Source organism: Thunnus maccoyii, chromosome 15 (assembly GCF_910596095.1).
Source record: "Thunnus maccoyii chromosome 15, fThuMac1.1, whole genome shotgun sequence".
Taxonomy (NCBI): Eukaryota; Metazoa; Chordata; class Actinopteri; order Scombriformes; family Scombridae; genus Thunnus; species Thunnus maccoyii.
In genome coordinates this window covers 18,970,507-18,996,816 of record NC_056547.1, presented here as the reverse complement: position 1 = coordinate 18,996,816, position 26,310 = coordinate 18,970,507, and the positions used below count along the sequence as shown (strand labels likewise).

The following is a 26,310-nucleotide window of genomic DNA, read 5'->3' as shown; positions in this document are numbered from 1 at the left end:
AAAGACAGAGACCTCAGGACAACAGCTAACACATGAACAAGGACACATGAATGCTGCCAACAATATTGTTGTGCACGTGTTGTTTGAATAATACAATGTATTGGTGCTCACCTCAAACCCGCATCTTGTCAGTCTGCTTTCTGTCTTTCTCCCTCTTTTGCCTCTGTCTCTTTTTACCAGAACGTGTCTCCTTTTATTTCTTTTGTGGTGCGCCACTAGGTACTAGTACAATCCTGCCTCCACCCGACCGTGTGTAATTAAACACAAGAAAAGTAACTGACAGTGCAGTTTCATGAGCTTGAACCTGTATCGATGGATGACAATTTTTAGGGGGGGCAAATTTCCCTTGTTCGTACACTGGGGAAGAGCTGGAGCAGACTTTGAAAACTGCTTTAATAATCTTAACTTACAGAAAAGCAAGTGAAAAGCAGTGAATTGTTTCACTGCTAATTCTCTTAATAATATGTTTTTGTTTTGCACAATGAGTGGAAGTTACCTGTGTGACTGTCAAGTGTGAAAATTTGGGTTGATAAAATAACTTCTGTACATACTTGTATCTTCTCTGTACAGATGAACAGTGACCAGGTTGAGTTGCACATATTTGCCAAAGAACATGATCAATCATTCCATTTCAACTCTGTGCCAAAGTTGTTGTGAATACAGTCTTCATGGTTTCCAGTGTTGTCTGGCTGTCCTGCAAAGTTGACTGCAGATGCATCAGACCAAATCCATCTTCCTTCTCTCTGGGTTTCAATGTTAAATGGAAAAAACCTTTTGTTGATCAATGAAGCTGTACACTTTTATTAAAGAAACAGAGCCAAAGTTAGACTCTCAACAGTTTGATTTTATTCACAGAGGTGAGTATGTAGCAATTATTTAGTTTTGTGTACATAAATAGAAATACACCTGCTGGATATGTGGAGTATTTATGATGACACAGAATCAACAGTTAAACATGTTCCTTCATTTATCTAACCACAGAAGAGTATGAACAACTAGAACAATGATGCAAAAACATGAATAATTTAAATCTATATTTTGTTCTAATTCTGTCAATGATACATTTTTTGGCATGTTTCAGTGAGGATAAAAGAACATTTTGAGTTTATTAGAAAGATGAAAATTTTTCCTTTTGACCCATGACTGGTTTTAACTGGTGAGTGTCTAAAGTTAATCAAAATGAAGATTTGTGAAATAACTTTTATACACACATAAATAAACATATACATTTGTGTTTCTAATCAGTCATCAGTAAAACAGGTGGAAAGTCATCAGGTTGAATCAGAGATAACCTTCTCAGATCCTAGGGATAAAATGGGCGAGATACACAAACAAAAGGGATTGTATCAGAACACTGACGGTCATTCCATTTCAACTGATTGCCAAAGTTTTTGTGGGCACAATTTTCTCGTCCTCGATAGTTGTCTGGCTGTCCTATGTCCCAAAAGACAAAGTTGACTGCTGATCCATCAGACCACATCCATCTTCCTTCTTTGTGGATGTCACTGAGTCCAATCCAGGTATATCCCTGAACAGGATCAAAGTTCCAGATCAGGGATTTGACAAAATTGTTTTGAGCCACACTGTGGATAGACACCAGATTGGCCCTCTGTGACACACAGTGGAGCTCTGCATCAGCCCAGGTCATACGTGTTGCGACATACTTGTAGCAGCGGCCATTGAAGTTGAACCAGTATTTGGGACAGTTACCACGCTGTAGCTTCAATTGATGGTCACCTGAAGGAGTCTCAGCACCCAGAGCCAGACCAAACAAGAAGAGGAACAAGAGCATGATGGTGTCTCTCTGTCACAGGAGCAGGATGAGAGGTTGATCCGTTAGTTGGAGCTGATCTGCACCGTTAAATGTTATGAAGAATCTTGCAGAGACTGGTGAAAGGCTGCTTTCTTTTATCTGCTTCAGAGAGGCTGTCTGCACTGTTAGTGTGATATGATTGGTCAAAAGCACTCAGCAAACACAAGCAGTTTTACCCACCCACACAGTATCTAAACATATTGAAGTTTTGTTTAAAAGTGGGTCTTCATCAGAGCTCTACAGTACATCTGTAGATGCATGACTCAATGTAACATTTGTCACTGATAGATAAATGTATAGTTCCAGATTATTTTAAGTACAATATAAAATTATTATTATCAACTGGAACAAAACATGATAGTCTAATGAGAAACATGCATGATGAATGTTTGACTAATAATCAACCAGGACTCTAAAATGAAAACAAGGAAATCAAAGAGATGCAATAACTACTTTATTATTCATCACTATTGATTTACAGTTGTTGAACTTTGGCACTTTCAGGAAAGCTCTGCTGTTTGTTTTTCTATATAAATATATATTTTTTGCATCAAAAACATGCTCAACAACAGTATTACAGTATCAGTCAAAACCATTTAATCCCTTTATTGTGGCACTGAGCTTTTCTATTAGAACAACTTCAAGTAGAAGATTATTATATATATTATATCTGATATTATTATATATTATACAGTCATATACAGTAGTACACATAGTACACATTTTCTTGCTAAGAAAAGGAGTTAATTCCACTTATATCTACCTGAGTCCAAGGTTTGTTGGCCCTAATAAAAACTGTCCCAGATCTTTACAAATATTCTGCATTAAAATGTTACTATTCTCTTTGGTTACATGACCAGAACTCAGCTATTTTTAATTTAATTTCAAAAGCAAGAAATGTACGTTCCACCTGTCAATTTACTTTTAATAAACAAAGGGGATCTATAAGATCTGTTTTGTTTATTAGAAAGAAGGGAATAGGAGGCCTAAATACATTCTTCCCAAACATATTCATCATAACAATTATGAAGGTCCTCTTCCCTTCACAAATTTTTCAGTATTATGTTCATTACTGCTCTGTTACCTATTACAAAAATATGAAATAACACCTTTGTTCAGTGTGAAGTTAATTACAAACTTCTCTATTTGTCCAAGAAGGGCCACATCCTGTGAGAATTTGAGGTGGTGAGCTCGAAAATGAGCAAAAACATCTTTTTGAGGAATTCCAAAAGTAGAATTTTGAACTTGTGTTAAACACATAATGTAATAATCAAGCAATCCATATTATTCATGAGTAGAGTTATACATGAAAAAGTACCATTTATATCCGTGACGTTATTCATATCCTGCTGGACCTCAACAGAGTTCTCAAGTGTTGGGTTGTCACTGATCAACACGACTCAAGAGGATCTTCTCTTTAATTTAGATAGCAGTGAACCCACTTATAGATGAGTCTACTATGACATCCTAGGTTATTGCATTTGGAAATCTGTTTTTTTTTCCTTGCCATATAAATGTTGAGACATTTTTTTCAATCTCTTTTGTTGTCTTCTTTGGGATATATATCAGTAGCCTATCATCTACATAAGATAGAGTATTCGGGGTAAAACATTCACTTTTATTACATTAATTCTAAAAATAAATTTTGACGTAGTAAAATGCTGCTTTAGAAAAGACATGTGCCATCTGAAAAATGTATAGGTCCATAATATATAAAGTACAATATAGAAATTATTATTATCAATTGGAACAAAAATATCATAGTCTAATAAACAACACGTGCATGAGGAGTGTTTGGTTAAAAATCATCCAGGAAATGAAAACAAGGAAACCAAAGAGGAGGAAGGAGGAGAGGAGAGGAGGAGGAAGCAATAACTGCTAATTATTGACTTACAGTTGTTGAACTTTGGAATTTTCAGGAGAACTCTCTTGTTTGTTTTTCTCTATAATTATATCTTTATTGCATCATAACAATGCTCAACAACATTATTACAGTATCAGTCAGTTATATCAAGGAAACGGATGAAGGAAAATGGGTGGAAGATAAGAACACATGATTATATTTTTATTGCATGAAAAACATGTCCAACAACATTATTACAATATCAGATAAAATCCTTTTATCTTTTTATTGTGGCACTGAGTTTTACATTTGGAATAAATTCAAGTAGAAAGTTTTTATGGGTATATAGTACACATTTTCTTGCTAAGAAAAGGACTTGTTGTTGTTGTTCTGCTTTTATCTACCTGAGTCCAAGCTTCTTTGGTAGGCCTAATAAAAACTGTCCCAGATCTTTACCGACTGGGGTCCCTGGGGACCCCATGAAAAAACTACTGTAAGACACAACCTTCATAGCAAAATGTGAACTTTTTTCTTCTCAAAACATTATTAGTTATGCAATTAATGTCATCTAAAAAAACAGATTATTTATTATTATTAAGTTAGAGTTAATTGTTGTAATTGTTTATAACAAAAATGTATACTTTTAATACAAATTGCAGCTTTTATCCCCCTTCAAAATGATTGACAAAAAACTATCAGTAATTCTATCAGTAATACATTTTTGTAGAGTCAAATGGGGAAAAAGTTGTGTGAATATTCCTTTTGATCAATCACTGCAGTTACATGTGTGAATGTTCAATATTCATGAAAATAAAGGAAATCAGAGATGTTGTCTGTATAAAAATTGAAAACTCGCATTTTTTGTTTTTCAGCAACCATCTCAGTTCCTAAGGAAAGACTATGCAAGATGCACAAACAGAGGGATAAGTGTCAGAACATGTGCAATCTATCCATTTCACATTACTATCATGTTTGTTGTGAACACAGTTTTCATATTCTCCATGGTTGTTTGGCTCTTCTGCATCCCAAAAGACAAAGTCCACTGCACATGCATCAGACCACATCCATCTGCCTTCTTTGGGGATGTCATTGAGTCCGATCCAGGTTTTTCCCTGAGCAGCGTCAAAGTTCTTGATCAGGGATTTGACAAACTCCTGTTCTTCCAGGCTATGGATAGACACTAGGTTGGCCCTCTCTGACACACAGTAGAGCTCTACATGAGCCCAGGTCATACGTGTGGTGACGTACTTGTAGCAGCAGTGGTTGAAGCCAAACCAGAACATGGGACAGTTACCACGCTGTAGCTTCATTTCATGGTCACCTGAAGGAGACTCAGCACCCAGAGCCAGACCAAACAAGAAGAGGAACAAGAGCATGATGGTGTCTCTCTGTCACAGGAGCACGATGAGGTGCTGATGTGTTAGTTGGAGCTGATCTGCACTGTTAAATGTTATCAAGAATCTTGTAGAGACAGGTGAAAGGCTGCTTTCCTTGATCTGTTTCAGAGAGGCTGTCTGCACTGCTGGCACACTATTAAATGCGCTTGGCAAACACTTTCAGTTGTACACTACCACACAATGTCTGAACATAACTGAAACAAAAGATCACCAGCTCAGCAGGAGATGTCACATAAAACCTATAATTTATTCATTTTCGGTAAAATTTTGACATAGTAAAACGCAGCTTTAGAAAAGACATGTGGCTTCAGCTGTCAGAAGGTTGAAGGGACACGAGGGGAGACGTATTGCTTTGTGGTTGACTTTTTTTCTCATTTACAACAGATAAATACTAACAACATACCAAACATGGGCATATATTTACACATTAACAATATTACATTAGTACAAAGCCTTCAACATCAACGTCCTCTCTTGCATTGTGAACTTTGTGTTTTCTGTTTTATCATGCAAACAGGTTTTAAACAACAGTGCTTTGAGGAAAACATAACTTTAAACAGTCATGACATGGACCAATAAAAACACTAAATACACCCTCATGTTGGTTTCCTCTCCATTACAGCACTTGACACCAGAGGAGAGAGATGAGCATCATCACACTAACTTGCTCTCCTGCTGCCCTCAAGTGGCCACAACACATAACGACAAGTACTTTTACATTCCAGCATTACATCTTCCTGAATTATGCACTTCCACATTGTTGAACCTCTGAACATGGCACATAAACTAAAAATGTCGTCACCCCAGAAATACATAAATAAACTATATATTACAATAAATAATAGCACAATTGTTCTGCTCTTTAAACACATCAAGCAGAGGTGTGTGCATGTGTGCGTCGTGTACAGGTTAATAGTAAAAATGACTTCCACAACATCTTTCTATGGCACTGAATATGAACAGACCATGACTCTAATTTATCTGCACTAGCAGTCGTAAGATCACTGACTTGGTTTCACAAAAAGCATCTTCAAAAAGAAATCCACTCCCAGAATTCATAAATGTTACTCTCATAATCTTGGATGGTTTATCTAAAATTAGTAAATATGAATAACCTTTTGAATTAGCTGGAAAATCCACCTGGGTTACTGTAACAGTCTCAGCAGGACTGGCTCCACATTCAGTGTCAGAGAATCCACAGGAAGTGTTAATTCACAGATAAGGACCAAGCTGCTCACACAACACTTAAGTTCTATTTAAAAGTGTGTCTTCACCTTCAGATCATCTTTGGATTTTGTCTTGTAATGAACCAAAGATGCTTTTGGCACTAAAATCTTTGCAGCTCTGTGCTCTGAAAGGCTTAGTGTTGAAATGATGACGACAACAATGATGAACACTTGTGGCAAAAACATTTCTACTGTATTGCACTTTAACCCCACCCATGCTTTATAACTTTTCAAACAATGCCAGACATGCATCGCTACATACCATTTAGGAATCTCACCATCTACTCAGCAGAAATGTACCATTGAAGTGAATTGTTGTGCATAAACAAACACAGGGCGAGGACAAATTAATACAAACACTAATAACATCTGCCAGATGTGAAAAATGCTGCTGGTTCTGGTTGTCTCGTCTTAATTTGTATGCATCATCAATGGTATATAATTTTTGAGAGATTCCCTTCATCCCATGCTGCACTTCTTCCCTGATGTTAACAGTCAGAGTGATCATTTTATTATCAAAAAGACAAACTGAAGGATCCTCAGTGATTTGAATAGCAAACAGGAAGATTTTATCCATATTTGAAAATTGATCAGATACAGAAAGGATAGGTTTTCCTTGCAAACATGTAGTGGGACAGCTCAAATGATCAGAATCAATGTTCTAGTGATAACTGTAATTAACCAAGTCTTTCTATTTGTAATATGTCAACTTAAACTATATAACTCCTGCCAGACAGTCTTGCAATAGTGCTTCAATTATTCTGTCCAAACCCTGTGTTGTTGACAGTGAAATCTTTGTGCACATAAGACCACTTCTCATCTTTTCAGTCAGTGTCAATGTCAAAATCTCCTCATGAACATGATTTTGTTGAATAAAGCTATTTAACAAAGTTCTGTTGTGCAGTGCTATCTTTGTTAACACAATATACTTCAAGGGTTGAAAAATAAAGAAAAAAATAACCCTCTATGATGGGACTGTGTTTCCATAGCAACCCGAGGTGAGTGGGATGCCATCTCTCTCTCTCTCTCACTCACTCACTCACTCACACACACACACACACACACACACACACACACGCACACACACACACACACGCACACGCACACGCACACACCTTGAAGTCAGTCATAAGAATGTCAGAAAGCACCTCTGAGAGGAGTCAGATCTGCATTACATGATCAAGGACCAGATATCATCCCAGGGCTCTTTGAAGGAAATCAAATTATGTTATTAAAAATAAAAAAAAACACACTGATTCCTAAATAAACCAAGAGCTCTACAGTACATCTATGCTGCAGGACTCAATGTAACATTTGGCACTGAAAAAATGTATAGGTCCATATTATATACAATGTAAAATTATATCTTATCACACAAAAACATCACAGTTCAGTGAGAGGAGTGCATGATGAGTGTTTGGCTAAAAGTCAACCAGGACTAACATGAAAACAGGGAAAACAAGGAGAACTGATAACCAGTCACTATTCATTATTGAACTCTGGCACATTCAGGACAGCTCGAGTGTTTTAATCGTCAGTCAGTAAAAACCTCTCACACTTCTTCCTTCACATGCCAGGTCCAAAACACTGTTAATGTTGCACCTTTTTTCACTCGCTGGGGCTGTACATTTTTACTTAAAAGACAGAGCTCCAGTGACAAAAGGTAAAAAGGTGTCATAGGCATGTTGAAATGTTGCACCGGTTGCTGCTTGCGTTATATAATATGCTACCACACGATAACCAAAACAAGCTTTACATTATACACCTAAATAACTATGGCATGTATCTTGGATATACATGCGTCACGAGGCAGATATGTAGATGAAATAAAATGAGACCATTGATGGGGCAGATTATGGCCGTCAGGTTATAAACACCTCTAACTCCTCTATAGATGTTTTTGTGTTTGTAATTGAAATGATGAAGAGGCTATCAAGTCCTTGTTGACCTCCAGTGGGGCGACGAGACTTTGACAGAAATAAAGGAAACATTCCACCTGCTGAACAGGCTCATAAATAACCAAAAGCTCATCACAAGAACAAAAACAAGGGTATATTCAGTCCAATAGATACTGTACAAACTAATTACATCCTCCTCTTCTCTCTTTCTCAGTTTGGCAAATCTCTGCCTTGCTGTGCTGAATCTCTTCCTTTCAGTTCACAGAGTCTGTACAGAGTTTATAAATCCTTTATAAGCACACGTTTAATGTCATAAAGCCTTTAGAGAACACATGTGAACTGCTGTGGCGGAGGCTGAGTTGAGCTCCGTGTTTATGTGGGTTTTGTCAGAAAACATGGCACCTTATTTTCCGCTTGGCACCACTGCTGGTAGTGAGATTTTGTTGCAGTGTGTATGTGTGAGTGTGTGTGCGTGACATTTTTCGTCCTACACAGCACACACACTCAGTGCTAGCGTTTCCCATTGCATTGTGTCCAGTGTCTTTGTGTCTGTGTGTATGAGGGCACGCCTGTGTGTGTGCCTGTTCAGGCGCGTGGCTCCAGTTTGTGTGACAATTCGAAAAGCGTCTGCTGATTGTCGATAATGTGCAGGTAGTGAACGCTCGCCCTCACGTCCGCACTGTCGACCCCGATCACCTCGTTGCCTGAGAGACAAACACGAAACACTTAAGTTAGTCACACAGTTTTCTGATTGACTCAAGAACACACATTCGGTACAAGCACAGACTGTATTATGGCCATATAAAGAGAGAAAAAGTCTGGAAATGGTTGCTTAGAAACTGTAAGAGAAACTGAGTGGGAGAGATGACAAACTCAGGTACAGGTGCAGTACACTAACTCAACTGCAGATGGCAGTAGAGTCCTCACAATGAATTGATCCAAACATCAATATTCCATACAACATCAACAGTTTCTCACAAGAAGGATCATTTGCGCCAACTAAATTTACTCAGACTCACCTGGTTGGTCACTTTGGCAGTGGCGAATCATTCGAACCGTGTCTGCGATCATATGCTGTTGGTTTAGGAGAAGACATGTCACATTCAACAGTCAAAATGTTATATATTAAAAGGTACATTTAAATATTTAAAACTTGAAGAATAAAGAACGCCTAATAACTTTGTTCTCTGATTTGAAATGAGACAATGCAGATGTACTGAAGCTATTATTTTCTTTCCTCCATCATCAGTCAGTGTTTTCTACTCCTGACAGATTTACTCCATCTTCACAAATGTGAAATGCGTCTTCAATGGTTAATTCTGATCAGCATCTCATCCTGCTTTGTTAATTTTTCCACTGGCATCATCCAGGAGTGTCTGATCACTTTGCCAAGCTGTGAGGTGGCTGTAAGCTGTGCCAGGTTCCTGCTATTCCTTGGTCTCCAGCAGGGGTCAATAAAAATCATTAAAAGACAGTGTCATAATTTTTCAAGTCTGTCTTAAAGAAAACAGTCATGTGCCCAAATTAACCTTGACATGTGTATTTCTTGCTGCCTTCCTTCTGTCCAAAAATGTATTTCAAAGTTTATTTGAAGTTAATGTGACGCTTAAGCTATCCAAATTAGTCAAATCAAGTCAATATCTTTCAAAGTTACAGTATTTTTAGTGCTAAATGTCCTCTTTTTGTTACTGTCCTTCCACCACAGCTGAACAGGAAAACACTGTCCATCGAGACACAAAGAGGGACATTTTTACTAAAAAGACTAACTGTGGAAGATATCCACTTTATTTGATGTCAGGTGGCTGAGGCTTCTCTAAATTTTTAAATACATTTTTGCACAGAGGGAGGGCTGTGGATTTTGTCCCCATCACTTACATTAGGAAGGGATCTCTTGATGGTCTGTATGAACAGGAATGATTACAGCGAGCAAAACCTATTTCAGTGTTTATAGGGGCACCTGACTGTTGTTTTAAGACGGACTTGAAAAAAAATGTGAACCTATCCTTTAATGTCCCTTTACTCTCGTGGGTTAACGAAGACTAAAATTCTTACAGTCTGATGTATTATTTCATAGTTACACCGATACACATACAGTACACAACACACTCACTATAACGTTCAAAATATAACAAGTCTGATTTTGATACGATAATTACTATGTCTTCATCATCTTAAATTAAAAATGAGAGGGGCAGAGGGGTAAAATTACCAAAATGGCTACTAAGACACTGTAAGACTGACTCCACTCACCAGCTTCTCAAAGTTGACCAGGTTGTCATGAAAGGTCTTGTTTCCCTCATGGATAAAGGTAATATCTAAGAGCAGAGGACAGGCGTGCAGGTGTAATACATTAAGAACAATTAAATATGTGTGTGTGTGTGTGTGTGTGTGCGTGTCTGTGTGGGGAGTTAGAAAGGATACCTTTCAGGAGAAGAGGCATGAAAGGGATCTTGGGAGGTTTCATTCTCTTGAAGGCTTCTCTGTAGGCTTTGTGGTTAAGAGATGGATCCTGGAGAAAGACATAATATAAAGGATGAGAAAAGAGGAGCTGAGGTACTGACAACAATTTAGTCAACATGCAAACGCTTTATACATTTTATATTTACTATCAAATCAGAAGAGGAACATAATATCATGTATCTCTCTCTTCAGTAGGCCTCACCGTGATGAGCTCCAACTCTGAAAAGAGCTTCTTGAACTTCCCCGGACATTTCTGAAAGGAAGGTGGTTTGGTCAGAATTAGATTCAAAATAAAAAGCATATGTATAAATACAATAAAAGCAATAACAGACACACTTACCTCCCAGGTTTGGTTGAGTCGACTCACAGCTGCTGTGTTGAGACCCATGATGATGGCAAATGCAGAGTTCAAATTCCTTTGAGCTTTGCAACTACAGTCACACAAAAATGTGCAACATTTTAATCACAATGCAGAAAAATCTCGAAATTTTATATGTGTATATTTCTGAGGATGTGTGTGTGTGTTTTCTTACTGAGCTGCAATCTTGATAAACTTCTTGAGCAACTGCACTCTCTTGTTGAGCGATACACACATGAGCACCTCGGACATGACCCACTGCTGCACCTCGTTACAGCGCTGGAGGAGGACTGAGAGCGCCGCTGTGTGGGCGGTACCAGGAGCACGGCTGAGGGTGTAGTACACCAGCTCCTGCTGCATGTGGATCAGACATTTCAGAAAAATACACCCCAAAATATATACTCCCTCTAAGATCTTAGCTACTTTATAAATATTTTCATTATCTATTTACCTCTCCATTATGTTAATTATTTGATTAATCATTTAGTCTGTAAAATGACAGAAAACAGTGAAATTTTTTATATATTGCCTGTTTAGTCTGACCAGCACTCCAAAACCCAAATAAAATCAATTTACAATCACAAAACAGAGAAAAGCAGCAAATTCTCACATGGAACCAGAGAATGTTTGACACTTTTGCTTGATAAATGATTTTCATAATGAATTAAAATTGTCAATTATCTGTGTTGATCGACAAATTGATAAATCAACTGACTCAATTGTTTCATCACTCTTAACATTCTGAACAACGCTGATCAACATTTTTAGTGAAATGTGAGAATCAAGCACAAAACATTGTCTAAATTTCTAAATACTCGGCTCCTCCTGACAGCCGCTTAGCTGCAGAAGACGTTCTGTACTCATGATACAGCAAATCTTGTGGAGCATTTGCATCTTTAATGCTTATGTTCCAGCAATGTCTGTCATGAATTTATAATAAATTACATCCACATGCTGTGTGTGTAAATTTGTGTGTGTTTACCTCATGGATGGATTTGAAGAGGCTCCAGTCCAAGTGTGTGAGAGCAGCTGCCACGTCCCAGGTGTTGATTCCTAAAAGTCGCACTGGCCTCTTGCTTAGCTCAGCACTGTCTGTTAAGGGAGGCTGCACGCACGCACGCGCACGCACACACACACACACACACACACAGAAAAGAAAGTTAGTGCACAGAAGGATAATATATACAGTACATACTGCACATACACACAGGTACTTCTATGTGCAGTAATAAGGCTATCTCTTAGTAAGCTTACCAAAGCAACAATATCTCAACTTAATAATAAACTACAGAGCAATGGTGGGGGATTCAAACATAGTACAACATTTTAAACATTCAAAAGAAACAATACAGAGCCAAATTAAAGCTGCAAGCAGCGTTGAACGGGCCTTCGCGCCCTTGCGCACGTCGGGCCGCGGCGCAGTCAAAGGGCTTCTATCACGGGCATGTAGATGTCTTCAAACCCAGCCTTTTTTCAGACAGTGCAAGAAGGAGATAAACATCACTTCCTTTGTCCATTGTTTTGCCCGCTGCTGGGGCTCCTTTGCTGCAATTTTGTAGGGGGCGCTATTCAGCCAGTTTGCCAGTATCACTCATGGAATATTGTCATGTGGACGTGTTCAGGCCGGGACTCTTATCAACCATGCAAAGTTTGGGGCAGACTGGAGCATTTACACTAAAGTTATAGCAATTTCCTCTGTCATGGCGAAACATCAAAACTCAACGCCACGCCACAGCCACACGCTTCAACGATAGCTAAATTATAACATATTAGGCACATTACCGCCACCCTCCGCTTCGGACCAAATATTAAATCCTAAACATCAATCCTGTCTGTCTAATAAACTAAAAAAAAACCCAAAACTGCTACTCCACCCACTTGGCAGATACATTAAAGTTTTATTGCTGAGCTCTGGAACTCTAGTCTTCCTGAGTTCTTCCATCATATATTGTCTTTTTTGATCATACTTAGTACAATCTATGGTTGCATGTGTAATAGTTTCCTCAGCAAAGTGGGAAAAAATATGTGCATATATCGGCAATCGCCAAAAATGATAGTCAAAAAGTAATCGTGTTAAAAAAAACGTCAATATTGAGCAAAAATAATTGTGATTATGCTTTTTGTCATAATCAAGCACCCATAAGGAGAACATAAATTTTGATTTATATACACACACACACACAAAGCATTTAAATATGTATGTGATAAATTGTTGTCTTTAATAAACAGTTACTTGAACATTTTTCAGTGTGCTCCTAAATTTCTGTGTGCTCCTAATTTTTTTACATTTAGGAACACATGTACTCCTCGACAAAAAAGTAAGCATTGAACACTGCTGTCAGGTGTGAAGAGACAATAATAAGTAACTGCAGCTGGACACAGTAAAATACTCATATATTTGAATGGAGAGTGTGAGCGAACCGCTAGGTGCTTGGGCCCTAATAAAGGAAAAACTGCAGTACAGAGCTACAAATTTTAGTTTCAATTTTATTTTTCTGCAGCACTTTATCACTTAACTGTCACTCTCACTCCATTTTTTCCCTTCCCCTCATAGGTCATCTCCACTACTGAATTATACATATAAGACTCATAATTATTGTAAAATAAATGATAATAACACCAAACTTCATACAAAGTTTGTATATAATGTACTGTAAGTATATAGACCTTTCCTGCTGTATCCTTCAAAAATGAGCTGCATTTAACCGTGACACCCATCCGCCCACTTTCTTCCCTCCTTCTCCCTCTCAGCTGGAGAGAAGGATTTCAGATTACTCCTCTTGTGAAATATCCTCATAAATCTCATGACTATGGCCAAATCTTACATTAAAAATCATATTTTAGTAGGAATTTTCGTCGCAAATCTATTGATACAGGTTTGAAAGTGGTCTGACTTATAGTTCAGATGTCAGATGCCCCAGTTTGGCACAAAGTCCATGCCCAGAGATTGCCTCCCCATTGGTTTACATTGTAAGGTGTGATGTGGCACTCCAACTTTCGAGGCTTACAAAATCTACACCATTCAAGTTATTACAAAGTTTTTGATAAATTTTATTCAGCACAGTGTGATAAGTCATGTATTAAAGTTTGAAGCCGATACCATTAACACCCTAGGAGGAGATAGAGTTTATTCAAGGTTCAAAATTGGCACAAAGTCATACTTTCATGGGTGAATTGTGGACTTCCTGTTGGATTTAGGTCAGGGGTGTCAGCGTATGATTTGTAGGTCTTGAATGAGACAAATAATTGAGTTAGTGTGAAGGGACTGGTGTTCTTTCTTCCCTACCACTTTCATTTTTTCAGCATGTTGTCAATTCTTGATTTTAACTAGACTGTAAGGGTGCTGTACCATGATGCCATATCATATCTAATGATGCTTTCCAACACAGCATCATAGAATGAAAAAAACAGTTTAAGTCTACGGAGAAAATGAAGTCTCTGAGCCAGCCTAGCACACAGATTCTCAATGTGTACACTCCATTTTAATTCAATGTCCATCTGTATGCCCAAATACTTATAGGAGCACACCTGCTCAATTTCACTGTCACCAATGATCACAGGGTCATGCACTCTTACCTCCCTGGGGTCAAATATCATTTCTTTATTAACATACAATTCATTTAGCAGAGACTTTTATCCAAAGCGAGGTGCATCTGAGAGTTGATACAACACAAGCAAGGATCTAGTCCGGAGAGAACAATGTTTGAGTCCGAACGTTAAGAATGAGATAGTGGCCATCACACCAGACCTGGTACACTAAGGGGCAGTCATCACAACACAGCAGGCTTAATATAATTGTATCATCTGAGAATTTGACAATGTAATTATTTGGCTGTCTGTTTCTGCATTCATCTGTATAAAGTGTGAAGAGAATGGATAAGCTCACATAGCCTTGTGGTACCCCTGTACTACAGTCTACGACCTCAGAGAGGGAGCCATTGACCTTTGGCTGTTGGGACCTGTTTGTTAAGAAAGAATAAAACCATTTGATAATAAAAGGATTTATTTGCATGTCATTTAACTTCTGGAAAAGCAGGTGTGGTTGGAGTGTATTAAAAGCTGAACTGAAATCCGCAAATAAAACACGCGCATATGCCTTGGGGTTCTCCAAATGCTTACTAATTAAGTGCATCACAATGATGACAGCATCCTCTGTACTCCGCCCCTGCCGGTATGGAAACTGAAGTTGGTCCCCACATGAAACCACATCTGTCTTAAGCATGTTTACTATGACTCTCTCAAAAGATTTCATTGCTACAGATGTTAAAGCTACAGGTCTAAGGTCATTGTTGGCAGATGGACATGGTATTTTAGGCACAGGAATTATTATGGACTTTTTCCAGAGAGCTACAACAGTGTGACTGTTTTAGGACTGTTGAAAAATAGGACTCCATGCAGCAGTTAGTTCTGATGAGATTTTTTTTAGCAGGAAGTCAGGCAAGCCATCTGGCCCTGTTGATTTCTTGTTGCATACTTTGCAAAAAATGGTCTTTATCTGCTTGGATTCAACTTTCAGTCTTTAATAGGTATCAGTAGTGGTAATGGAGTCTAAGGCCTCAGCCCTCTCCTGAGAAAAGTCCTGTGTTTCAAATCTGAGAGAAAGGTCATTCAGTTATCAGTCTACATTCAAGCAGACCTGAAAGCTGAGAGGGGAGTGGTGATTCCTACAATACAATTGTTCTCTCCAACTCTGGTTACAGGTCACCATACTGTATTAACTACAACTCTGCATTTGTGAGCCTGACATTTGACGTTAACTCAAGACAATATGTCTCCAAATACTGTAACACCTAAGTCTAAATATCACGTCTTCCAGCCCACTATGGACAGTAGATTTTTAAATTCGTCTAACGTAGAGGATATACCGGTTTGTTAATGTCAGGCTGCTAAACACACCTATGCAGCATGAAACCAAAATTTGCAGTTTATAAAATGCCCAATATTGCAAAAATTATTTAAGGATTCACAACTGAAGCTCCACTCTGCAAAACATGCCATTACAGAACACCACTTTGCCCTGATACAGCACTCTCCAATCCTGCCGTCACGGTTGGGCAACAACTAAATGATTGTGGCTCGCACCTTTCCTCTCCTATTGAGTCAGACTTAATAACAATCACCTGGCCTGACTGTCTCCGGCTTGCTTTTAATGCACGACTCATCGTAACACTGCGAAAGTATGTCAGTCAGGGAATTCGAATATTCATTTTCATGCCTCATTTAGCCAGAAGATGATACAGAGGCTACCAACAATATCATAGGATGCAAATAATCATTTTTGATAGGGTTGTGATTTGCTTTAAACCTGCAAGCTGCATCTTTAGCCTCCATCTGTGCTTATGAGACACATGAAAAGATTGAATTTTACAGAAGGACAGAAGCACAAACAGAACAGTGCATTTACATACCAAGATCTCTGTGAGGTCCCTGCGACAGGCTACAAGCTTCCCCTGTGGGGTCAGAGACTCTGAATACACACAATCACTGGGCTGTAGCACCCTCCGCTCTACAGAGACAAAGATATACAGAGAAGGAGAGAGAGAGAGAGAGAGAGAGAGAGATATGATGATGATGACGATAACAATTAAAAAATGAGCATTTTGAACAAGGATTTGTTGCTTATGATAGTTTGTTTACTATGTATTACACTTGCATTTGTGTATTTGTGTGTGTGTGTATGTACCTCCAGTGTGCGAGACTACAGCAAGGATCATGTCTTCCTCTGCTCTGTCCATCTTCAGACTCACAATCCTTAGCAGCTCGTGAGCCTCCAGCGAGGGGTGTGTGTGGACACTCAGGTAGGAGTCGGCGCTCACGTACACGCAACAAATAACTGAGAGACACATGAAAAATGTTCAGAAAGCAGTGAATATATTGTGAATATGTTTATGTGACATACTGAATGGATACAGCAAAAACAGTGAAATAAACAGCAAATTTCTGTAAATGAATGTTGAAGCACTCAAGTATGTTCAGTGAGAGACTTCAGTTAATTTTTGTCAAGTACAGAAGCAGACAAAAAAACTGAACAGTCTGTATTTAAGTAATTTGCATGTGCACATTGAAATTTAAACTCCCGGACTGTCATTATGCATAATTGTATACAGTCCTGGGCAGTGTGGGGTAGTGTGTGTGTTTGTGTATGCGTGTGTGTGTTACTCACCCTCTCTAGTCTCAGACTGCGGACTTCGGAGTTGCAAACAGTTTTCCTTCAAACTCAACTGCTGATACATTTGTTTACTCTGACAGAGAGAGAACAGAACAGACATAGAGATTTTTAGTATCATAGTTAAACTGCACTATTGCATCTGTATAAGTATCTATACGGCTCTATCAGATCTAATTGTTTCAATTTGTCGAGGCGTGGCCCCTTGTACACCATGGGCTTCAATGCTTTATTTCACAATGTAAAAAACTATGGTATACTACTGGCAAGAATGAGTAATATAAGAACTAGCATCAGTACTAAACATCAGCTGAAAAAAATGGCATTGCCATACCTATTTCATTTAATGTTTTTATGTATTTATTTATGTATTTATACCTTTAAAAACTGTAGATTTAATAGATTTTACAGATGGTATCATAGATCATTTCTGTGTTACCTTTTGGTTTGGAGGGCAGTCATCCACTGTGCTGTAAGACAGAAACATGCAGCAGTGAGGAGGGATGCCTGGCAGACTGAGACGTTAGCACACCATCACATTTAATACAGAGAGCACTGTCCTTGTGCAGAGACACAGATACACTCACTGTCTGCGACGTAGAAGCTTCTGAAACTCCTTCAGGTCTTTCTCCAGAGTAGGGAACTCATACAGATCTTCTAACACACACCTGTAGAGAGTCTAACATTGAGACCAAAATGATAATTAGCATCCATGACAACACAGCAATGATCTCATGTTAGATGCTTTTTGACTGACGGCATAACATTTGTTGTTGAATGCCTCAGTCTTTGGTCTTCTTAGACTTCATCTTTGCTTATTTCACTTCACTTTAATGGCACATGACCAGAGTTGGTGGCTAAGTTCACAGTGTCAGCAACATTACACACACACACACACACACACACACACACACACACACACACACACACACACACACACACACACACACACACACACAGATATACACTCACAGAAATCAATGTAACATATATCCTCCAGGCTCCGTTTCTACCTATCATGCTTCATTGGCTTCACATTAAACAGCTGTCTGATGAGCTGTTACAACTATTTACACAGCTGTGGGGAAGTGCATAAATTTGACATATTAAAATAAATATATTAATATATTTATCAGTTGTTTTTCACTGATAAAAAAACAGCCTTTTTTATTCATCTCATCAGTCCTTAAGGTAGGTATGAGAAAAACAAGAGGCATAGAAAAGGCATAACGTACAAGTGAACCAACATTACATGACATTACTGTGCAGCTCATTTACTGAGCACCATTGAGTGTAAATGATACAACAACACAGGTAGAATACATTAAAAAAACATTAGACGAATTCTGTGCCTTGTACTTAAATGCATGACTAGGCACACTCGGTAGTGTCTCTGTGTGCATGGCAGAGCATTAGTAAGTAGCATGAAAGCTGAGGAGGCAGTAACACTGACAACATGCACTAACATGTAACAACACTAACACACACACACACACGCGCACACTTACACACACCTGCTTATCGCTGTCATTGACCCACCGTAGCCCCCCATCTCAATTCCCCTCTCATTCCTCTGTTACTAGGCAACTATCACCTGGGTTACGCACTCCATATGAGATTATACCCATGCCAACCCTCGCACTTTGGTTTCCATGGCAACCCGGCACAGAGCAATGGAGCCATCAGGTTATGGAGGGACAAGTGAGTGGTGAGTGTGTGCGCTTGTTGCGACTGAGCGCGGTTATGTACATGTGTGATCGTGTTGGGCATGTAGGTGTTTGCCTGTTTCTCTTTTAGTGTCATGGTTGTCACAGGCGTTCGGATCAGATTAAACCGACCACGTGAAAAGATAGTGGGAGCACAGCGTATACAAGCACCACTGCGGTGACAAATGTGACACACACAAGAATCTGTATGTGTGTTTTTTGATGCTGTTATCCTGTGCAGACGATTTGTACATACAATCGGAGGTGGATGCTTTTGATTAGATACAGTTGATGACATGAATAATTTTCCTGGTTATGTTGAATTATTCTCTAAAATAACACAACCACATATTATGATTGTATACAATCTTTCATAACATAATACACTATTAAAGTGCCTGTATTTTTGGTCTAGCTATTCAATTTCTCCTTTGTCAGTAGGATGAAACAAAACATCATCAAAACAAACAGTTCCCTGGTGGAAGAAAGCTGAAACCCAGTTCAGTGTAACAGTAGGTGCTGCTGACAAAAAGCTCAGAGAATACACACACACACGCACACACACTCACACACTTTTCAGCTTTGTCTCTCTCACACACCAAATGTTTGATGTCCTATCGCGCAGCACTGGGGAAGGACAACCCCATTTTAGAACAAGGCAGATGAAGACAAATGAAGATGAATGAGACTTCTGATGTTGTTCAGTGGCACATGTGAGAGGACAGCAGAGGATCAAACTAATTACATAATTGAAATACAAAAGACAGAGGCACAGGGTGACTCGCAGGTTGAGTAGTGCCGCACCTTCATGAAGCTCCTGACGTGCTCCTCCTCTTTGAGGAAGTCCTTGTAGAGTCTGCTCCAGTGGGAGACCAGCTGCAGTACCTTACGCTTCCTGAAGAGGGCGTCCTTGCCCTCCTCCTGGCCCCTGCAGCGGGCGCTGCTATAGGTGAGAGCAGTCAAGGAGAAAGCAAAGAAGGTTGGGAGAGATAGTGTGGAGGTTGAAAGGATGTGTGTGTGTGATTATGTGTGTTTGCCAGTAAGGATATTGTCCCAGCAGAGCCTGACAAAGGTCATGGGTGGACATGAACACCAGGTAGGTCAACAGGAAGTCATCCAGCAGCATTTCTGAAACACAGGAAACACATCATGAGTCACTTACTATGCCTTCACTCGCAAATAGGACCAAGTGAGGTTCTCTTCTTTATTGCAGAATTAAGATGTAGAAAGTCATATGAAAGTCTCTTATTTTCTCCCTTCACCTCTGATTTCCGATGTCTTCATGTACTGGTATCCACTCTTGTGTCACCCACATCAAAGCACTGCATTTACACCTATAAACACCTCAACTTCAAGACTGAACCTTCAAGGTCAATCTCATTTCCCCCTTTTATTTGCCCTTTAGTAGCTTTAAAGTGGCCACAATCAATAATTTATATAAAAAATTGATCAAATGACTATTAGTAATGTGAAAGCGGTCGTTTGTAGTGATGAATTGAAAAAGAATAATGAACCAACTCTGCAGTTCACTTCACCTATACAAAGTCTTGTCTTGGCTTTGATTGGTTCACTTTCACTGCATCCGTAGCGTCATTTTTAAGAGAGAGCATAGCTAAAGAGCTAAGCATTTCCCTCAGGAGCTGGTGGAGAGCAAAAACAGAGCTAAAAGGAGAGTGACTATTGGACTTATATTAATCATGTGACCAGAAACACAACTCCAAATTAATGCTAATGTTGCTCTATGTTTGCTGGATGTTTAAATGGAAAACTGTTTACAATATCAACTTAAAAAGTGATGACATGTTAGCGTTGTGTTCACAGCTTGTTTCCGCTGCCTCCAAGGGCCCAAAAAGTCATTTTTTTGCAGGGTTAAGGGTGGAAATACTGTATCACTCTTTTCCACCCTTTCTAACAGTATCTCATATATTCTGTATCAGCTTAATCCAACACTTCATTGCAGTTATATGATGTTTCCACTAAAATATTCAACACATAGGTTTTTTTATGGCTGGGCCATTCAAAAATTCTATTCTACTTGTCTTGTGCATCATTTTATATACGTTTCCCCTCAATTCAATCAGGTATATTATGGACATACTATGGAAATGTTCCACTGTAACTCAAAGTAAAGTTCGGTGGATCCAAAAAAGTTTGGCTTGACATCATACGTTTGGGCTTGAAGAGGTTAAAAGGTCATTTGCTTATGGTGCCAGCTACTGTCAATCAAATCTTTTCCACTACACCCACACAGTCCTGATGAAGCAGATTACCTTTAACTTTGATTGTTGCTGTTATTTCAGCAAAAAAATATTTTGTGTTATAGAGAAATACTTACTTGAAACCAAGAACATAAACAAACAAAATAACATTTACGTCAATAAAGGGAGCCATTCTTTTGTCTCATATTTTTAACAACTTCATAATCTAAAGAAATTCATTAAAGTAAAGCGAGCTAATGTGCATGTAAAACAGTAAGAGTGTGTGAGTGTGAGTGTGTGTGTGTGTGAGACTCAGCAGGTGTTCAATGGGTAAGAACCGAATATAAACAGCCCTCATGGCAGAGGGGTAATGAGCCAGTGTTGGTGGGGTGAGGGAGAGGGTGTGTGTGTGTGTGTGTGTGCGCGTGTGAGTGTGTGTGCGCGCGTGTGTGTGTGTGTGTGTCACAACTCTTTCCTCGGGAAATGTGTGACCCAAATATGGTTCTGTCGGGCAAAGAGCAAAGAAATCAATTATAGAAGACTGAGCAGAGGCCGCGACATTAATATTTGATCAACTGTCTTCTCTTTAGAAATGAAAACACAACTTTTCTCAAGAAATCTGAGTATTTTTCTCTTCAATCTGTAGATGTAGCGCTTCTTCTTGACCAGCTATTAGTCTTTTTCCTGCTTTCCATTTCCCTCTCTTGCTCTCCATCCCAAACCATCCTCGTCCGCCCCCCTTCCCTACACCCCTGTTTTTCATTTTCTCCTTCTGGGCAGTTACATTTCCCCCGCTACTACTCTCCTCCTACGCTCGCCCTCTCTTAGCTCTCTGTGATGATAAATATCCATTTTCATCTTCAACATATGCCCTCTGCGTTTGCCTGCTGGCACACACAAAGTCAAACACATACACTCATAGACACAGGAAAACACACGCACCCAAACACACACACACCACCCTGATGAATAACTCATTCAGCTCTGACCTTGGGGACTTTATCTCTTGTGAGAGAAAAAGAAAAAAAAAAAAAGAAAATGTGTGTGTGCTGAACTAATCGCAGTAATCTGCTGCTGTGTTTTTTCGTTGTGTGTGTGTGTGTGTGTGTGTGTGTGTGTGTGTGTGTTTATGTGTACGTGGGGAGGGACGGTTGGGGTAATCGCTGTCTCGCTAAAGAAGCGTGTTCGAGCCTGTTCAACATGCTGCAGAGCTAAGCCCACTAAAACAGCACACTGATGCTCAGCACCACCCCAGAGGGCCTACACACACACACACACACACACACACACACACACACACACACACACGCACACGCACGCCCTCATGCTTATTCAGTGCACATAGACCAAAAGATAGACACATGCACACAGATACAGAGACAAAGACAGACAAACATGCACATACACTCTTGATCCGCATCTCTGCTTCTGCTTCTCTCTCTGTTCCTCCAAAAAAAGAAAAAAAAAAAAAAATCAACCCGATCCTTAAAAAAAAAAAAAAAAGTGTCTTTTCTCCTTTCAGTGAATAAATATCAGGCGGTCTTCCTCCACAAAGACCATCTCAGTTCTCCCTCTCTCTCTCTCTCGCTCTCTCTCCTACATTCATCTCTCTCTCTTTCTTCGTTTGCTTCCTGCAATTCAGTGAGATGGCTCCCTGTGGACTGCTGGGAACTGGTGGTGCTGAGGAGTTGATATATAAAGACGCCTTGTTTGGAAAGGGTGCAAACAAGCAAGAGAAGGGTTGTATAAAATACAGGTTGGGACCCAGATGTCTTGTTTAATGAGTTGTGTGATTAAAGTCTTATTTTACTAGACCTGGAGCTGGATGCATCAGCTGTTCAAACTATAAAAAAGTGTTTTCTTAGTGGAGGGTTAGACTAAATTAAAACCGGTTGCACCACACTTACTAGCTACTTCTTGCGAAGGGATTATTTGTTATTGAATGTTTAAACCTACTAACTGCCAGGTGCAACTGTTTCGTCAAGATCTATTGACTATGACAATACATACAAATACAATATACTTACATACATTCTTCTTTTTATCTGTGCGGGAATGATTAACTTACATCAACAAGATTTTAAGATGAAAGGGGCTGTACTGTAGTCAACGTTACAAATTAAGCCAACTCACATCCACAAACACTGGCTGAAATGATTAGCTGATTCATTGATTAGTCAATCAACAGAAAATCAATCAATACCAAGTCCTTTATCAAGCAGAAAAATGCCAAATACCCATTGGTTCAGGCTTCTGAAATGTGAGGATTTGCTTTTCTCTGTCGATTCTAATTTGAATACGTTTGGGATTTGGACTACTTGTCAGACAAAACACAATATTTAAACATGTCACTTTGTCTATTTTCACTCTTCTTTTACTACTTTTAACATTTTACAGACTAAACAATAAACTGATTCCCACAGTAAACCAGTTTATTGCTACTGTAAGTGCTGCACTGTCAAAAAAAACAGTAGCTGCTACTGTAAAACTGAGATATGACAGTTAATAAACTGAAATTGTTTGTGGCAGTAATGTCTTCAATACCCCAGGGGAATCTTTTTACAGACTCATTAGAGCATTTAACCTTTTGAATGTTCCTCGTATTTACAGGCAGTGACATGGCTGAATGAATGCACACATGCACCTGGATGTGGTGTGAGAGCTGACTCATGCAGCCACACACACGCACGCACACTGACAGTATAATCAAGGGGAAGTGCATACCTCCCGGGCTTGAACCCACTTCGGGGAAAATAAAAGAGACAAAAAAGTCCAGGTTGGGCTGTGTTGTAACTTGTTGTGTGGCAGTGAAAATGAAATTCCTTGGAAGGAGGGGGAGGTCTGGTGTTTAGTTTTAAATATACCACCAAACAAAAGACAAACATCTCAGCTGCTGTCTACTTTTCCACCACTTTTCTATCTTTATATGGAGAAACATCCAATTCTTGTGTATAAATGCCTTCTCAGATGTGTCTGTGTGCGCAGTGTGTGTGAAATGTTTGTGTTTAAAGTACATGTGTGGTGTGTGCGTCTCCAAACTTACCGCTCTCCCTGCTCTCTGGTGCCCCTCTTTGGTCATCCAACCGCAGGTCGCTTAGCAGATGCTCCAAGATCTTGAGCGGCGTTCCCGACACCACCACATACCTGTAAGACGAAGGGCCGCAACAATCTTCCTCACTAGAGCACCAAGTACGATCATTTCCCTCCCTCCATCCTCCCTCCCTCTCTCTTTTCCTCTCTTCCCTATGATTCTCCTCTACATCGTCATCATCAATGTAACGAAAATGAGGAACGTCAAATGTACAGATTTCTGAACTGCTACTGCCTTCGTCGTGATTATCCTCCTCATCGTCGTCGTCCTCATCATCATCATCTATGTCCTCCTCTGCCTCGGCAAGCGTAGCTCGCTCGGTGGTCATCTTCATATCTAAACACTTCCGGAGGATCAGCCCTCATCTAAGCGTTGTATACCCAGGAAGGGTGCTCTCCTGTGGGGTAAACTGCCTTGCTGTCTGCCACTGTCAGCTAAGAGCTCCAGAGATGAAAACCTTCTCTCTGACAGCACCAACAGTAGGACTGGGAGGGAACTGATTACTACTGAATATGCTGAGCACTCTATACACAAAAACACACACATACACACACCCACTTAACCTGCCTGTCACTGACACTCCCTGCATTGTGCCTTAGGTCTTGAGACACAACAACTTAAAAACAGAAAAACAGACACATATGGCACAAAGAATTCAACTTTGAGGAAATACACACATACATACACATACTCTCTGGTACACACACACACCATCGTACATGCATACACTGATTTATAGAAGGAAAGTAAACCAGTCTTGGTTTCATGGTTGTTTCCCTTTCAGCTGAAAACAAAAAAGTCATTATCCTCTTCCTGCTCTGTGCCAGAAGCTAAAGCATACATTATCTTACACACACACACACACACACACACACACACACACACACACACACACACACACACACACACACACACACACACACACACACACACACACACACACACACACACACACACACACACACACACACACACAGTGTTGCCAGCACTACTGATATTTTACATGCAAGAGTCTGTGGTTGCAACCTGAGACTCCGAACTACAGGAGAAAAAGCAGGATAGACTTGACAGGAGAGGGAGGAGTACTATGATTATGTTTTTGTTGCCACTGTTGATTTTGAGGGCTATGATTATGTAGGAGGTGGGACTGACCTCTTGTCGCAGTCCTCCTCTCTGGACCCGCCCCCTGAAGATGTGGGTGAGGGCCGTTCTGACGGCGACGTCACTGATGATGTCACTCTTTGCAACACCAACACGTCCCGTCCTCTCTCCTTCAGGCAAACCCTCCCCAACGCCTCCTGAGAGAGAAAGAGAGAAAAAAAGATGTAAAAAAACAGTGACAACATGTCACCAGGTGAAAGGAGGACGAGCTGTTAGAGGAAAGTTTAAGGAAGTGAAGACTATTTTTTGAACAGTAGACAATTTCAGCCACAATGAGCAATAAAGTGAATGTAATGCATCTCATGTGACTGTATTCATTTCTGCTTCATTATTTGTATTATCACTGTGTGTGTCAGGACTGTGCACACTGTGACCCATTTATATAATTTTACATTTCAAGTGCATGTGTGTGTTTTAGCTTATTACAGATATATCGTATCTGCGTACATATCGTCCAATGTTGTCCATTTAAAAACTGCGTCACCATTCTGTAGTTTTTCCACCATAGGACGCTGACTTTGTTTTTCAACTGTGAAGTGTCTTGCTTAATATCTTTATCACAACTCGAACAAGTTTAAAAGGTCCAAAAAGGCTAAAAAAATAATAATGAATATTGTCCAATACATTACTGTCTGATTTTTTGTTACTGGCCCCAAAAATCCAGTATTGGTAAGGCTCCAATGTCTGGACTCTTTGATTTTCGATTAAAATGTTTCTCTAACACCAATCCAAATCCAGCATTCACACACCAATCCACACATGTGCACACATATATTCTGTTCTCACTAAAAGAGAGAGGTATTGCATTTCCTGTCTTGGCATTGTGTAATTAAAAACAATGGGGACAATTAGGAATGCGGGCTGACACTTAATGATCTCCTGCTCCAAAAATGAACAGCAACTTGATCTGTGAGCACAAAACACACACACATACACACACACTTGCAGTGACAGTGCAAAGGGAACGGAGTTCCAGATGGACAAAGGAGCACA

General features: G+C 39.5%; 3 protein-coding genes across 4 annotated transcripts in view; all 3 read right to left on the bottom strand.

The window, feature by feature from the left end:
• Window positions 1–1,303: 1,303 nt before the first annotated feature.
• LOC121913514 (lactose-binding lectin l-2-like) lies at window positions 1,304–1,792 on the bottom strand. The gene has a single exon (XM_042436175.1). The coding sequence runs from the start codon at window positions 1,790–1,792 to the stop codon at window positions 1,304–1,306; it is 489 nt and encodes a 162-aa protein (XP_042292109.1).
• A 2,691-nt stretch (window positions 1,793–4,483) lies between these two features.
• Window positions 4,484–5,259, bottom strand: LOC121912846 (echinoidin-like). The gene has a single exon (XM_042435322.1). The coding sequence runs from the start codon at window positions 5,030–5,032 to the stop codon at window positions 4,544–4,546; it is 489 nt and encodes a 162-aa protein (XP_042291256.1). The 5' UTR covers window positions 5,033–5,259; the 3' UTR covers window positions 4,484–4,543.
• Window positions 5,260–5,281: 22 nt separating this feature from the next.
• Window positions 5,282–26,310, bottom strand: part of rapgef5a (Rap guanine nucleotide exchange factor (GEF) 5a) — a 51,920-nt gene continuing 30,891 nt past the window's right edge. For both annotated transcript variants that reach the window (XM_042435312.1, XM_042435314.1), the window contains 17 exons: window positions 25,309–25,454; window positions 24,109–24,209; window positions 19,917–19,995; window positions 19,672–19,816; window positions 17,749–17,840; window positions 17,601–17,631; window positions 17,159–17,237; window positions 16,679–16,828; window positions 16,404–16,501; window positions 11,978–12,100; window positions 11,171–11,349; window positions 10,978–11,068; window positions 10,840–10,890; window positions 10,599–10,686; window positions 10,428–10,492; window positions 9,197–9,251; window positions 5,282–8,881 (listed from right to left, as the gene is read on the bottom strand). In XM_042435312.1, the coding sequence (XP_042291246.1) occupies window positions 8,763–8,881; window positions 9,197–9,251; window positions 10,428–10,492; window positions 10,599–10,686; window positions 10,840–10,890; window positions 10,978–11,068; window positions 11,171–11,349; window positions 11,978–12,100; window positions 16,404–16,501; window positions 16,679–16,828; window positions 17,159–17,237; window positions 17,601–17,631; window positions 17,749–17,840; window positions 19,672–19,816; window positions 19,917–19,995; window positions 24,109–24,209; window positions 25,309–25,454 (1,692 nt within the window). In that variant the 3' untranslated portion in view covers window positions 5,282–8,762. The remainder of the gene's footprint in view (window positions 8,882–9,196; window positions 9,252–10,427; window positions 10,493–10,598; window positions 10,687–10,839; window positions 10,891–10,977; window positions 11,069–11,170; window positions 11,350–11,977; window positions 12,101–16,403; window positions 16,502–16,678; window positions 16,829–17,158; window positions 17,238–17,600; window positions 17,632–17,748; window positions 17,841–19,671; window positions 19,817–19,916; window positions 19,996–24,108; window positions 24,210–25,308; window positions 25,455–26,310) is intronic.

Coding starts and splice junctions, on each gene's coding strand:
- LOC121913514 (XM_042436175.1), bottom strand. CDS start 1,792: ATGCTCTTGTTCCTCTTCTTGTTTGGTCTGGCTCTGGGTGCTGAGACT.
- LOC121912846 (XM_042435322.1), bottom strand. CDS start 5,032: ATGCTCTTGTTCCTCTTCTTGTTTGGTCTGGCTCTGGGTGCTGAGTCT.